The following is a 14,731-nucleotide window of genomic DNA, read 5'->3' as shown; positions in this document are numbered from 1 at the left end:
TTTAAGAAAAACAAAATTGTTCAATCTTATATTAAAAAAAAAAAAATGTTTTATCCAAATTAATAACTTTCCATTGTATCAATACATATTAATATATTATATTATATAATTACTGAATATAAATAAGTGTAACTAATGGCCTTTGTTGTCGATGTAAATATGCTCAATAAAAAAAAAAAAAATACCACTAGCTTGTAAAAAAAATTCGATTTATTCCAACATAATCCGGCCGAGAAATTAACTGGTCCCTCAATTGGTGAACACACCAATATATATTATATATGGTACAAGCAGATCATATGATAAAATAGAAAAAAATAATTTTATAAAATAAAACCAAAGAACTTATTTCATGGTTAAATTGTCTAGCAGGTGCAGGGGGAGTTCAATAAAGTTTGAAAAAAAATTAAAAATTAGTAGGTACTTAGTAGTTATAATATTTTATTATCACATTGCAAAGTATTGTTGAACCGTAAAATAAAAATAATAATTAGGTACCTAGTTGTAGTTTAGGTACATAGCCATTATATAATGTTTTGCTATTACCTAAGTAACCAACAAATTTAAATTTAAATTTATAAATTGAACACACCTATATACTCTACGATATAGTGACCGGTTTTATAGTAAAGCAATAATTGAGAATAGTGCATTGCTTAATATAGTCATGTCTCATGTATGTTCATTGGTCGGTTGTGTATACGAATATACAGGGTGGATCATAGTTTTCCACCGCTGTCCTATATTTTCTATATGTAATATATATGAACATATTATATATACCTAGTATTTTAGGTTCTGAACGTTGTGATGAATGTATTGATTTTACAATGATGTGTGTGTGTTTTTTTTTAGGGGGGTCTGTGTACAGCATAACTAGTCGAATTTAACCTACCCTAGTCAGAGGTCCACCCCACCCCCTAATGTACAGCAGAGCGACATCCACTTACCCACTTTTTTTTAATTTTAGATTCAGAATTGATATATTTTTTAAAATTAATAATAAAAATATAAAATTAGATACAAATGCAGTAGGTGTGACTTAGCTGATCAATAACATTATATCATAATATAATTTGTATTCAATGATAGTAATTAAAAATACTTGATAATTGATACTAATAACTAGCATAACACGAATAATTCTAATTATTTAAATTGAAATAATAATAATAGAATAATAGATTAATTGGTAACGATAACTGATGGTGATGGTGATATATAATAGCTGTATTATCGATATTATTTCTAGTTGAAATATACATATATTTGTAAATTTTTTGAATGAAATGTGAATTTTTTTAAGTGTTCAACGTCCAAGAACATAACATCCTGATAAATTATCCGTACTAAGTATGTACATCCTCTATTTCGAACTAACTAAAAGAAGACAGGTTCTGTTAACACATCACTATACCCATTTAATTCATAGATATTAAAATTAAATTAATATGATTAATAATTGTGTAAGAATTCAACATAGTATATAAGCGCCTCTAAATTTAAAATTCGTAAAAAAAATCTGAGTATCTTTATATCAATCTAATCTTTTTTCAATGAACACTAATATTAAGATAGATCTAATTAATCATTAAATCACTATATAATATTTTAAAGTCAAACAGTTTATAGTTTATACTTATACATAAATTATAAATACGTAGATTTAGCTGCAACTGAATATAATCGAAATCTTTTCAATATTTTTTATTTTTATTCATTTTTTTAGTATCATGGTTATTAGCTTACAATTAGATAAAGTAGTTATGTACGTAAGGGATTTTTACAATGAAGTTTAATGATAATGTAAATTAGGTTAAATGAAGTTACCTATACATTTCAATTTTTTTTTTTTTTTTTATTGTGATTATTTTGTCGGCATTTTTAAATTGATAAATCTCGGATATAGAACATTACAAACCTTATTTCTATCTCAAAAACTATGCTTAGACTTTTTTAAGTCTATAAAAGTAAGTATAGTGATGTTATGAAATAATGTTATAATGTAACCTATATACAGTAGACTAAAATGATATTATATACTTTAAAATATGTAGTATTGTAGTAGGTAGTGTAGTACTTATCACAAGGGTATAATCACTATAATATAACATGATATAGTAGGTACTATAATGAGTTAAGAATCGTTCATAAAAATAGAAAATAGATGAAGGAATTAATTTGATAATTATATTTCTTAAAAAAAATTAATTGTTTTGAATACTTATAAGTATTGTCTAAAATTATATGCTAAAAACTAAACATTTCACTATACAAAGTTAATGCCTGGGCATTTAATAATAAAAAATATACTAAACTAGAGAAGTTTTTTAAGTATACTGAGTAATGAGTATACTTTTCAATGCTTGTTTTAATCAATATCAAGAAAAACGATTGCAAACAGTACAATTTAATTTGGATAAAGATAATAACACAAAGAATATAATAAATAGAGAAGATACGCATTAAGTAATATACACCACCTCTACTGACTTTAGTTCTTTGTACATTGACATATTTTATTATATTATTTTAGAAGTAGGCTCTGGAAAATTATTGTATTTAAAAAAGTTGACGACATCTTCTGTTGCTATTGGTCGTTGGACATTAATTAAATTGTATCAGAGCAGTAATTTACATATTTTAATAATTTTTGAAATACATTATTGTAGGTAAATATATAGATATTTGTCGTTTCGTTTCAGTAAATAAATAGTTTAACAGTTTAAGAAAAATGGAAGTTGCAGACTTGCTGTAAAGTGAAAATATATAGATTACGAACAAAAAAGTTGAATAACTTTCTTCGTAGTTGTTATAGTAATATGGATAATATGATTTAATACGAGGTTTGTCATATATAATGAAAGTTATCAATAGAAAAGTTTACACCTTGAAAATTATAAACATAATTTACACCTTCGTCAAACACTACACAAAACATTACTTCTTCTTATAATTAAAACAGAGTGAAAACTTTTAGTTAGAAGTTTGGAATGATAAAGTCTTTGAAAACGATATATTTTCAATAGGTGCAAAATTCTATAGGGCAATGAAGTTTTTCTGGTATAAGCTAAACTAAAAAATTTTTTGAAAACTGTGGAGATTTGATCTTCGTGTTGCATGATCATTTAAACTTTTGATTTAATTAAATAAAACTACTGTAAATTCAAACATCAGATATATTATAGAATATATTTTTATCAAATTTTCAATTCATAATTATTTCGAAAAATTATACCAAACGTTAAATTGTTAAATTTAAATATTATATTTAAGTTTGGTATTTTCATTGGTACTATGATAATATGTACCTACTACTACTACTACCTACTAATTAACCATTAACCTACTAATTTTCGGTAATATAACACAATGTATTCAATAATAGTGATTTGGGTAATTATTCGTAATACCTATATTAGATTTTCAATATTTATTTGATGTGTGATAAGATTGTAATATATTTTATTTTGTTTGAATAATCCACTATAGATATAATTAATAAAAAGAAAATATTACAAAAAAAAGAAAAAATAGGTTTATGGAAGATAATACCAGTACCAGTACCAAGTATTAATATAAATCGGTAAATAGGCACTTGAAAAAATGCTGATAGAACGTTATGACACTGAAAATAGGGCATAAAATGAAGTATTTGCATCAATATTATTAATTGATCAATGATGTAAATGCAAAAAGGGCAAAACATTTTATGCTAGAACTATTTTTTATATAATTTCGTAAAGTGGAGTTTATATTAATACAAAGCAAGATTAATAGGTTTAACTTTATGGTATATTGAAATATACAATTTTTATGAATTGATGCACTTTTTTCAAATAATAAAACTTAAAACCATTATCTATAGGATATGATATTGAATAATTGTATTAAGTATTTTATATTTTGTTTGACTCTCTATCACGCCATGGACACATTTAAATAACCATTATTTTCCTTATGTATAGCTATCTATTTTGTGTTAATTGTTAGATTAATTAAAGTAAGCAAAATATAAATAGTATGTCTTTAGGTGCGTTATTTCTTATAGCGCCTATTTAGGCTCTAGATATGGGTGACCATAAGTGCACGACTTCAAACAAACTTCAAACAAGACACATTTTATCTCGTTATTTCCATTTTATATGTGCGTAAAAGAAAAATATCTGGTATACCTACACGTAATAAATTATACAGACAATTTTTTTCCAAATGTAATAAATATTATATTATATAAGTAGGTATATGATATTATTGAAACCAAAGTTTATCAATAACAATTTATTAGACATTATATTCAACGATTATAAATACTGTAACATTCTAACAACAGTAACAACACACCTAGTCTATTCTAACAGACTAACATTTTATATCCAGAAAATTTGTGCAAATACCTATACCTATACAAATTATAAAACCATCTTTTAGAGTTAAGCCAAAATTATTTGTCTCATTTAGTATATAAATATAGACCATGAACCCAACAATTAATTTGGATATGGTGAGAATTTATATACGCTGAGTAACGGCGGTCAAAAGCTGTTCATTGTCCGCAGCAGAGAAAATGCACCTCTAGTAATTTTTAATAAATATTAATTGTAATTTATTTTATCTAATACTCTAATTGAAATTATTATCGATGGTTAAAATAACATGTTACAATGCATTGAGCTATTCAGCTAGGTAAATGTTAAAGACTTAAAGTGTGTTTTTATCAAATTCGAAAGTATTTCATAACAATAATATATTTTAATACTTATACTTAAAATAAATTTAAAAAATAATATGTTTACATTATATACCTGTAATAGTTGTAATAGCTGTAATGGCGCATTTACCATTTAAAAATAGGTACACAGGTTCAAAATGTATTATACTGCAGCCATCTGTAATAATTGTCTAATGCCTCAACCTGCACACTTACGTGACAGTTAGTTAATGTTACGTACAGTTTTATTTGACATAATATTAATATATCTCTTAGTTATTATAAGGCTATATTCGTATAATACATAATTAATTTGACTTTGATCTTTTTAGCTGTAATAATATATGATATCTTATTAGTTATTACATAGTCGTAGGCGGTACACATTACAGTAAAAGGGTGAAGACAAGTATTATTTACTAGAATATATTATATCACCAACCAATTTCTGTAAGAATTCAGAATCACGATAATTTCAAACAGTACGCCGAATACATTAAAAACCATATTTTATACATATCTAATATTTCTTGTTGCATTAAATTAAAGTTTTATGAAGGCACTATTTTTTTATTTATTTTTTTGTACCTACTCAGATGAGTTTATAATTTTGGTAGTTTTTTTGTTTCATTCTGATAGAGGAAATTGCTAAAGAACCATTGCTTTATATTTAAATCATGTATAGAACAAATTATAATATAATATTAGAGGCATTTTTATAATATTTACCAATTTTTATATAAATTTCTACATGGAATCGAAAAAATCGGGATTGATATTTTTTATTGAACAACTTTCATTCATAGATATTCGGTTCTTTTCGATTAATTTCTAATGGAAACTGGAAAATTAATAAGGCTCATATGAAACACTAAATCTGCGACAGGTTACGCTCACGCAATAGATAAAAAAAAAAAAAAAAAAATTATTCTTCACAGACACGAGGAATGTTATTGCTTATTGAAAGGAAGATCTGTATCGATATTTTTACTATCCTGGCATCATGATGTAATACCTATTGGCTATTCGATAGATTTTTTAATAAAATAATTAATAAATAATCGAGTGGAGATCGATATAGAAACTGTAAATTATTTAAATATTATCCAAACATTCATCGATATAGAAAAATTACTAATTTGAGTAACATAACAAATATATATGTAAGTACATAATTCAGAGACTATGGAATGGTTGAGTTCTGTCGTAGTATCGAAATCGAATTAGAATTTAGAACTATTCAACGGAGCCCGTGGTTGAGTGAAATGCACGAACTGGTGGATCTATAATGCCTTTAATTAAAACAAAAACGCCTAGTAAATAAATTACATGACGTCTAGCTAAGTTCTTATACTCCAGTAAACCTATTGATTATTACAATGAACATTGAATAGTCATAATTTGACTATTTCATTACCTATACTAAAGTTCAAATATAATATTATGCATTATATACAAACAATTGAATAGGTACCCTCGCGCATGCGTGTTGCAAACAATAGTAAGCAACGGCGATTTACTGACTCTGATATTGAACACTGAGCCGTTTATATTATCCAAATGCATATCAATATGTTATGATTTTATGAGCAATGAGATAACCTAAAAAATACGAGTATCCCAATTCCAACGCCATATAAAAGGGCTCAATACAGGGGTAGAAAACCGAAACAATAAGACCCCTATACATATTATAAATAGTTAAGAGTGCCTATAGTAACACCCGTATTTGTTGTCTCGGTCTCACAAACGTAGCAAATTCACGGTCAGCGGTTCACGTTTTACTCCGTCAGCTTAACAATCAGAGTGAATAGACCCATTATGAGACTTGGTGCTTGGTGGTAAGAACATTATCTGTGTTTTGTTGGAAGTATTTTTACGATAATTAAGTTTTTAAGTGAGTTATGAGCATTTTTATTCGACAATTTATTATACGCGCATAACTCACTTAAAAACTGAATTATCGTAAAAATACTTCCAACAAAACACAGATAATGTTCTTACCACCAAGACTCATAATAGGTCTAATTCACTCTAATTGCAGTTAAGATAACGGAGTAAAACGTGAAGTGCTGAGCGTAAATTTGCTATGTTACGCGTTTGTAAGACCGAGACAACAATGATGGGTGTTGCGCCCTCTTTAAATAGTGTTATGGCAGTTTAAGTAGGCATAGATTTTTGTGGTTAGATAAGGTAATTAATTTTTTTTTTTTTTGACGAACGCGTATCGAACTAAATGATCGCAGTTCACGATTGTATCGCGCACATGATCGACGATTTATTTAGGTACGAATTTTATTATTGGTGCAGGTCTTCGTGCGATGTATATTTTGATGACTTCGACAAAAATATTCCGATTTAACATTGAAACGGTGTTAATGAACGGTGAAAAACATTGTCGGTCTGGGTCGTTAAGTGGTGGACGGGGGAAGGGGACAAGGGGAGAAGAAACAACAACAAAACGAATCGAGTGAATGTCAGTATTGTTTTTAGTTTATTTCATGTTTGACAAAAAGCGCGGGGGGGTTACAGTCATCACTTATGTTGTAAATAATAATAATAGTAACAACGTGTGTATTATGATAATATTATTTGTCGTCCTTACGTGCAACATTGTTGCTAGGGTGGCGGCGGCGGCGGGGCGCGTCTCACTGGGTCAACGTGAAACACTCACAACACTCAATGGCGGGGAGGTTAGGGCGAATTAAGCGCGTGGTTGGCAGCAATGTATCTCGGTGAGGCATGTGTTTCTTCCCACCTTTCTACTGTCGAAAACAATAACACTGATTTGGCGAATGTTCACGTTTGGAGTCTTTCCGTTTTTTTTTCTCTTCGCACCGTCCGCAAAGATTTCGTATGGTTTCCACAGCATTAGTTGCTACTGCCACCGATTCCCAGATATTGGGAATTACCGTCGATCGAACACTTAAAGACACAGCGCAACTAACCCTCTAACGACCAGGCGTCGATCTTATGAAATTGAAACGACATTTCTACTGACTTCGTACAAAAAAATATTTTAGTAATAGTAGTAGTAGGCGTATAATATTAATATTAATAACAATTATTAAGTGTTTAATATATTTATTTACAATATACGAAAGCACTATGGCAGATCCGATAGAATCGAAAAACATTGTAGACTATGTGATCGAGGCACCAGATAATAAGAGGAAGATGTCATCAGATATGAGTCCAGAACAGACCAACGTTATAAAAAAGCTAAAAGAGAGCAAAACGCAACCAGGTAAGTGATCGATATGAATATGTACCAATAATCCACAAAACATTCTCTTTCCAACTTGGATTAATATCATACAATTATATTTTCAGACACGCTGTGCCAATGCCCCCAAAAATGTTCAGAACGTGTACCACAACGATCCAAGGATGAGCTATTTAAAATGTTTGTAGAAATGGATAGCGAAGATGTGCAAAATAAGTTTTTACAGAAGTTTATTGAGGCACGGCCTGTTGCCAATCGATTGTTTAGTAAAGAAACCACAGCGAATGGCAAACTATTACGAAGGATTCATTGCAAGTACAGAATACCTTCTTTCGTATCCGAGGATTTTATGTCAAGTTAGTTTTACAACAGTAAAAAATATATTTTATGAATAATTTTGGTAGTCATATATATAATTCACTCAAGATATTGAATAAATTGGTTATTTAACCTAGATTACTTGGTTACTAAGATCTAATATTCTAATAAATAAAATTATATCAAGTTAATTGATCTTCTTATGGAATAAATAACAATTTGAACACAATCTTCAAGTATTAACTAAATCGATGATTCAATACATAATGAGACAATTCTATAAAACCTATATATTATAGAAAACCACCCATTTAAAACTTTTTAAGTTAGTTATATAACTAGGTACTTAACTTCAGTATGCTTTTTGGAAGCAACTCTTGGTGCAATTAAATTATTTCTATAATAATTGACATTTCGTTTCATTAATTTTTTGTATTCAATGTATTTATCAAATGTTAAGATGTAACTCATTTACTGATATTAAAATAAACTAATAAAATTTTAAAAAATTAATGTAGTGTATCTAAATATATTTTACAGATATAAATTGTGACACCGACAAAGATGAAGATTCAGACTTTGATGAAACATCTTCAGTGACGTCTTTGGATTCCAAAGAAGAGAATGACAAGTCTTTAGAAAGTGATTCAACGGAAACATCAAGAAAGTCATTAAGTCGTTACAACTGTGTAGATGTTTGTCAAAAAGCATTTCTCAATCTGTTTGGCTTATCAGATAAACGTTTAAAAACTGTTAGGGAATTATTGATAATTAAAGCTCGTCAAAAGCACATGAAACGTATGATGGAAAAAGAAGAAAACCAAATAGAAGTATCATTAGCTAAGGATCTTGCACAGGGTTGTTTGCCATTGATGGCACTTTTTAATAAAGAAGATAGTAAGAAAGTATCTGACCAGTTAATGACTGCCATCAGTAATGATATAAATTTAGTAAATAACTTCTTTTGCAATCAGCTATGGAAACCAGAGTACATTAACCAAAAGCCATCTGAATGAATAGATTATTTTTAATACATATTTTAATGATTTTTAAGTATAATTGATTGGATGAGTATCTTGTTTAAATCAATTTTCGGGTACTACTTTATAATACAAATCCAATTCAATATTGTTCTGAATTCAGGGGATTATGCTTAATGTAAATTTTTATATTGTACTAGTTTATTGAATGTCAAATGACTGGGGTTGTTAAAATATGTATATTGTTTAACTATTCTATATTTTTAATCACTTATTTTAATATAATATCTAAAATAAGTAATGTTTTATGGCCTGATATTTTTTTTTTTTAAATTAAACAATTCCATCTTGTTAAAATCGATTATCTATGAATAAGAACAAATAAACAAAAATACAAAATTTTAAGTTTGAAATTTATTTTAATATTTTATTATTATACATATTTTTAATAGTATAAGAAACATAGAATTATGATTGGCGCTTGGTTTATTTTATTTTCATTGTAGTATTAAAATGTTAACAAAGATAAACCTTATTGTATAGTACAAAGCAAAGTAAATAGGAGACAAAACAATAGCATTACACTAAGTTTTTATTTACCTTAATAGTTTATTACAGTGTCTAAATAATGTTAATCATTACTTGTAGAAGTGTTATAACTTTTAATGAATAAAGGATGATAAGTTCATTCTTAACATTAAGAAATTAAGTAAAAATTTAAAATTACTTTTTTAGGTTTTAAAATAAATAGCCTCCGTTAATTTTGTATAATTTAATTTCGTCCGATTATGGTTATATTATTATTATCAGTATTTATTTTTATTTTTATTATTGTAAACCCCTAATTATGCATTTGTATGACTTAATTTTTTTAATTTTTTTTTTTATTGGTAACATTAATTACTCTAAGGGAGATGATACCAAATCCACGTTACTTATGGTGGTCTTAATTATACCAAACACCCAACAACTATTAATTGTAATGGGTTACATTATTTTATATATTATATACATTTTTACTAAACCTACTATTAATTTTACATGTTAACTATAATTCAAGATCCAAATTAGATTATAAGAGTGTTAATTACTTGTGACGAATTTATAGTAGTAATAGTAATACATAAAAACTATTTTATAAAATATTTCACAAAATAATTTTATATTTTCTAGACCAATGCTATTGTAAATGTATGGTATTGTTAATTTAAAGTTGTTTAAAACTTATTTTTCAAAGATATATTTTTTCACAAGTATTAATATAATTAAATTGAATATATTTTATAAGACCCCAAACCAAATATATGAATGATATTAAACTGATAAATGTTTTTTTTTTTTATTATTATTATTATTAATGCATATAGTCAAACTTCTGGTAGTTATAAATTTAGAGATGAGGAAAATAGATTCTGACGGTTAGTGATATATGCTCGGGTATATGTAAGTACTTCAAAGCTTTATATAAAATTGTAAAATTAAAACCAAGATATTACCGAGTTTTCATTAAAAAAAACAAGTAATAAGTAAACTATAAATATAAATCGTTCAATATACACTTATATTTGATATGATTGTTAAGAAATTTTAATTAGATATTAATGACAAAAAGTAATAAGCAAATAACTTAAATTCATTAATTCAGTACATATTATATTAAATAAACCCAAATGTTGATAAACTAGAACAGTTATAGGTACATACGCCATACATTTAATTTGATTTTATAGCCAATTGCAATCATTTATTACGGTATTTAAATGTTAATTCAGTTTTAGGAAAATGTATTCAACAACCTTTAAAAATAATTAGGTATACAGGTACATATTATTCAAGTATAAGTCAATAAATACTATAAACGCAAACAGTTTTAAGTGTTTTAACTATCTAATAATAATTTTTTATAAAAGTTTTAAAACACCAATGTATTCATTAAAAATATATACAATTAGCAAAAAAGTTTTTTATATGAGATATTCTACAAAACAGAACTATCTAATCAAGTAACAACAACCTCATAAATAAGTAATAACTACCTACTATAGATGTAAACCTTAGAAATGTAAATTAAAAACCCAACGCCCCCTCAAGATGAAAGACTAATGCATGTCAACAGTATAATTTTAATAAATAACAACAACATTCAATAAGGTAATACACATTTCATGCATAATAGCCTACATACAATGTTGTTAAAATCATTTCCGTTTACTTTTAAACATTTTTTTAACTATGGTATACACAAATTATATTATTATTACACTAATATTTCGTGTTCATTATATATAAGTAAGAAACAATAAGTCAATAATTCATATTTATGTCTTGACATGTTGAGCTTAAATTAGCACATATTGCATGCTCATAACACATAATTGATAAAGTGATAATATAATGACTAAATAATTAGTGTACTCACCATTTCCAATTTTTGAAAGTATTGTCTAAAAAATGTTAAAGGCCTTTCTGGTTTTACAATACATAGCTGGACAATGCAGTCTTTTAAAATTTGTTGTATGTTATGTCGTTGAACGTACAATTCACAGTCATCGACATTTAAATCGTCATATACATTTGATGCCATCTTGAGGTTGTTTATTATTTATGAACACAAATTTTAAACAAACATTCATTAACAGTTAGATTTACAGGGTCTGTTAGCAATTTTTAAGTTGTTTGTAGCATTTGAATGATATATTGCTAGAGAAATTATGTACTCTACACTGAATAACATTAATTTTAGAATGAGCTAATTTTAATTATGTATTTTATTACTACATATAAAAATAAAATAAGGAAATCAATATAAAAATTAGAGAACAGAACAGTATATTAAATATTTGTAACTGATTGACAAATATTTATTTAGTTTAGAAAAGAGTTATCAAAAATAATTTATATAACTCTGTCCTATGATAACGAGCGCGTTGAGCTGATAACGAGTGACTTCCGAATTCAGATAACATTATCTACAACCACGGTTACGCGTTTAATTAATGGTTGCGCTCTATATTTATTAACTTGTGGTGAGGTTATGTGATTGGTATTTGGTTTTTGTCTTCCCTGACGAATTATTATCGTGTGATATAGGACGTATAAACATCAAACATGTGATGGTTTTGTCAGTTGTTGAGCTTTGCTGTATTGGTGTCCGCCGTCCGGTACTTGGTAGGCAATAGGCATTAGCCATTAATTGTTATTTTGTTGTTCCTCACGTTTCTGTAGGAACGTGTTTACTGCTATATATAATTGCTCACTATTTTCGCCGATCGTGTGCCCGTTGAATGATAATAATTAATTATATTGCATCGTTATTGATCTAGGAATAATTTTCACACGTTACGGTTATTTTTTTATTTTTCATTATTCGATGGTTTCCCATTGTGTGTGTACTGGGTGAACGCAGGTTAGGTACATGCGTTGAAGAAGACTCGGTGCCAACATTACTTGGGTACGTTTTTATTAATTCGTTTCGTCTGCATTATTTATGTAATACAATAATTTATCCTTTTAATGCAGCCAACGTTGACTCAGCAGGAGCATAATTTAATTAAAACATGTCGGTAACGTGAAACGATGTGGTTTGTCGGCAGTGATCACTGTTGGACATTGGCAATATAATTGTACTGTTGTTGTTGATGTCGAATGTAAAGAACAATTGGATTACACCATGACCGGCTTCACCGAAGGAAGTCTGAACAGTCGACTGAAAGATCTAAACTCTTCCCAGCAAAGCATACAGACACTGTCCCTTTGGTTAATTCACCATAGGAAGTATGCACACACTGTCGTCAAGATTTGGTCTAGAGAAATATTAACAGGTAAAAACTATTAGTAAAATTAAATATTGTTAGATGTCGTCAACACATTGTTTGTATGGTTTCATTTATTTGGTTTTTAAATGTAACACTTCATTTAATATTATGGGTAAAGAGATTGTCTTGATTAGTACCTATATGCTATGTGTTTGAGACGCTCAATGTTATAGCTATTGGGATTTTGGTGTCCTATGTATAATGTTTAATATTTTCTCTGCCAAAATTGTGTTATAATAATAATTTTAAATGCCTATTGTATATTTTATACTTCAGATAGGTATATACCGGTATATATATGTTACCTTTACTCTACAAATTGTTTTTTGAAAATAATAAATAAAAACAAAAAATACATAGTAGGTAGGTAGGTACTAGGTATTTTTATGTCGATTGAAATTTATGAAATTGCATGTAAAAACAAAATTACCTACCTACTTAATTTCTAAAAAAATATACATGCATAAAATTGTTTTAAAGCAATTGGTCCTACTTATAATTTCTGTTAATCCAGAAATGTGGTTTAAGTTCTTTAATAGGAAAACTGAAAAGATATATAAACAAATATTTTTTTTATTTGGTTTATAGCTACCTACTTTATTAAAAAAAAAAAAAAAAAAAAATATTATTTACTCCCTTTATGATTATTTCTTGATTAATAAATAGCTTTTATTCATTTCTTAGACTGAATCGTTCATTATTAAAAATGAGAATTATTATAAGTGATATTATACACTTACCTACTGGCTACTACGCACCTAGTAATTAGCACATAATATGTTAATGATGTTGCTTTTTGTGTAATAAAAGATACAGTTTATGATTAGATAAAAGAATAATGAACAGTGCTAAAACTTTTCTTAGAATTATTTAATAAAAAATTTCAGGTAGGTACCTACTAGGTATGTGTATCGGATATGGTTTTTTAAGTTTTTGATACTGTTGAAAAAAAATATTATTTTGATACATACATGATGACATATGTAAAACCTGGTAGTTCATATTAACAATATGAATTTGTCATGTGTGAGAATAATCTTGAGTATAAAATGTTATTAACATTAACTATATTCTTAAAATAATATTAGATAATATTATATTTTATACATATTTTGTAGCAAAATTATTTTTAATTCCAATTCTAAATCAAGGATTTGACTATTGACTGGTACCTATTACACTATTACCTCTGCTAATATTATTTGATATATTATTTTTTTAAATAGGTATTGAAGTAAGTAGTTTTATATTCCAAAAATATATTCTCAGAATAGTATTCTGTTTTATACTCGGTTTTATATTACCTACATTCTACATAATTACGTTGTGATGTTTACAATATAATTATTGTTAATGACTTGCAATGTGTATTCAAGGTTGTTGCCAATATTTTGTTTTTCTGAAAAAAACATGTTACCTATATGATGTAGTATGTTTGATATGAATATTAGTGTACATTATTATTTAAGATAAAAAAAAAAAAAAAAAAAAGTGTATTTGCAAATTATTAGTACATTATAATAAACATAATAATATAATCAATCAATTCAATCTTTGAGTAGAACATTTTTATTTTTGTATTATGTACTGTAAGTGCGTGTATGAAAAATTCCTAGTTTTTTATTACCTAGTTAAATTATATTCCAGATTTTATTGGTACTTAAATGTGCAAAATATCATT

The 14,731-nt window shown here is 27.0% G+C and overlaps 2 protein-coding genes across 2 annotated transcripts in view; one reads left to right on the top strand and one right to left on the bottom strand.

Annotated features, from left to right (window-relative positions):
• Positions 1–12,083, bottom strand: part of LOC149054173 (cAMP-dependent protein kinase type I regulatory subunit-like) — an 80,170-nt gene extending 68,087 nt beyond the window's left edge. The window contains exon 1 of the mRNA XM_089230482.1: positions 11,655–12,083. Coding sequence (XP_089086608.1) covers positions 11,655–11,819 — 165 coding nt within the window. The 5' untranslated portion in view covers positions 11,820–12,083. The remainder of the gene's footprint in view (positions 1–11,654) is intronic.
• On the top strand, positions 7,477–10,562 carry LOC107169468 (uncharacterized). Its single transcript, XM_015519218.2, has 3 exons — positions 7,477–7,958; positions 8,045–8,293; positions 8,796–10,562. The coding sequence occupies exons 1-3, from the start codon at positions 7,820–7,822 to the stop codon at positions 9,269–9,271; spliced, it is 864 nt and encodes a 287-aa protein (XP_015374704.1). The 5' UTR covers positions 7,477–7,819; the 3' UTR covers positions 9,272–10,562.
• Positions 12,084–14,731: the final 2,648 nt, after the last annotated feature.

Source organism: Diuraphis noxia, unplaced genomic scaffold (assembly GCF_037042655.1).
Source record: "Diuraphis noxia isolate RWA-SAM2 unplaced genomic scaffold, SU_Dnox_SAM2 contig0009, whole genome shotgun sequence".
Taxonomy (NCBI): Eukaryota; Metazoa; Arthropoda; class Insecta; order Hemiptera; family Aphididae; genus Diuraphis; species Diuraphis noxia.
Note: the sequence above shows the minus strand (reverse complement) of the source record. Positions and strands in the feature narration are given on the sequence as shown.

What these genes read in the sequence shown, in the direction of transcription:
- LOC107169468 (XM_015519218.2), top strand. Translation starts at nt 7,820, where the DNA reads ATGGCAGATCCGATAGAATCGAAAAACATTGTAGACTATGTGATCGAG. An exon ending in AGAGAGCAAAACGCAACCAG is followed by an intron (nt 7,959 to 8,044) that starts GTAAGTGATCGA and finishes TTATATTTTCAG; the next exon opens with ACACGCTGTGCCAATGCCCC. An exon ending in ATCCGAGGATTTTATGTCAA is followed by an intron (nt 8,294 to 8,795) that starts GTTAGTTTTACA and finishes TATATTTTACAG; the next exon opens with ATATAAATTGTGACACCGAC.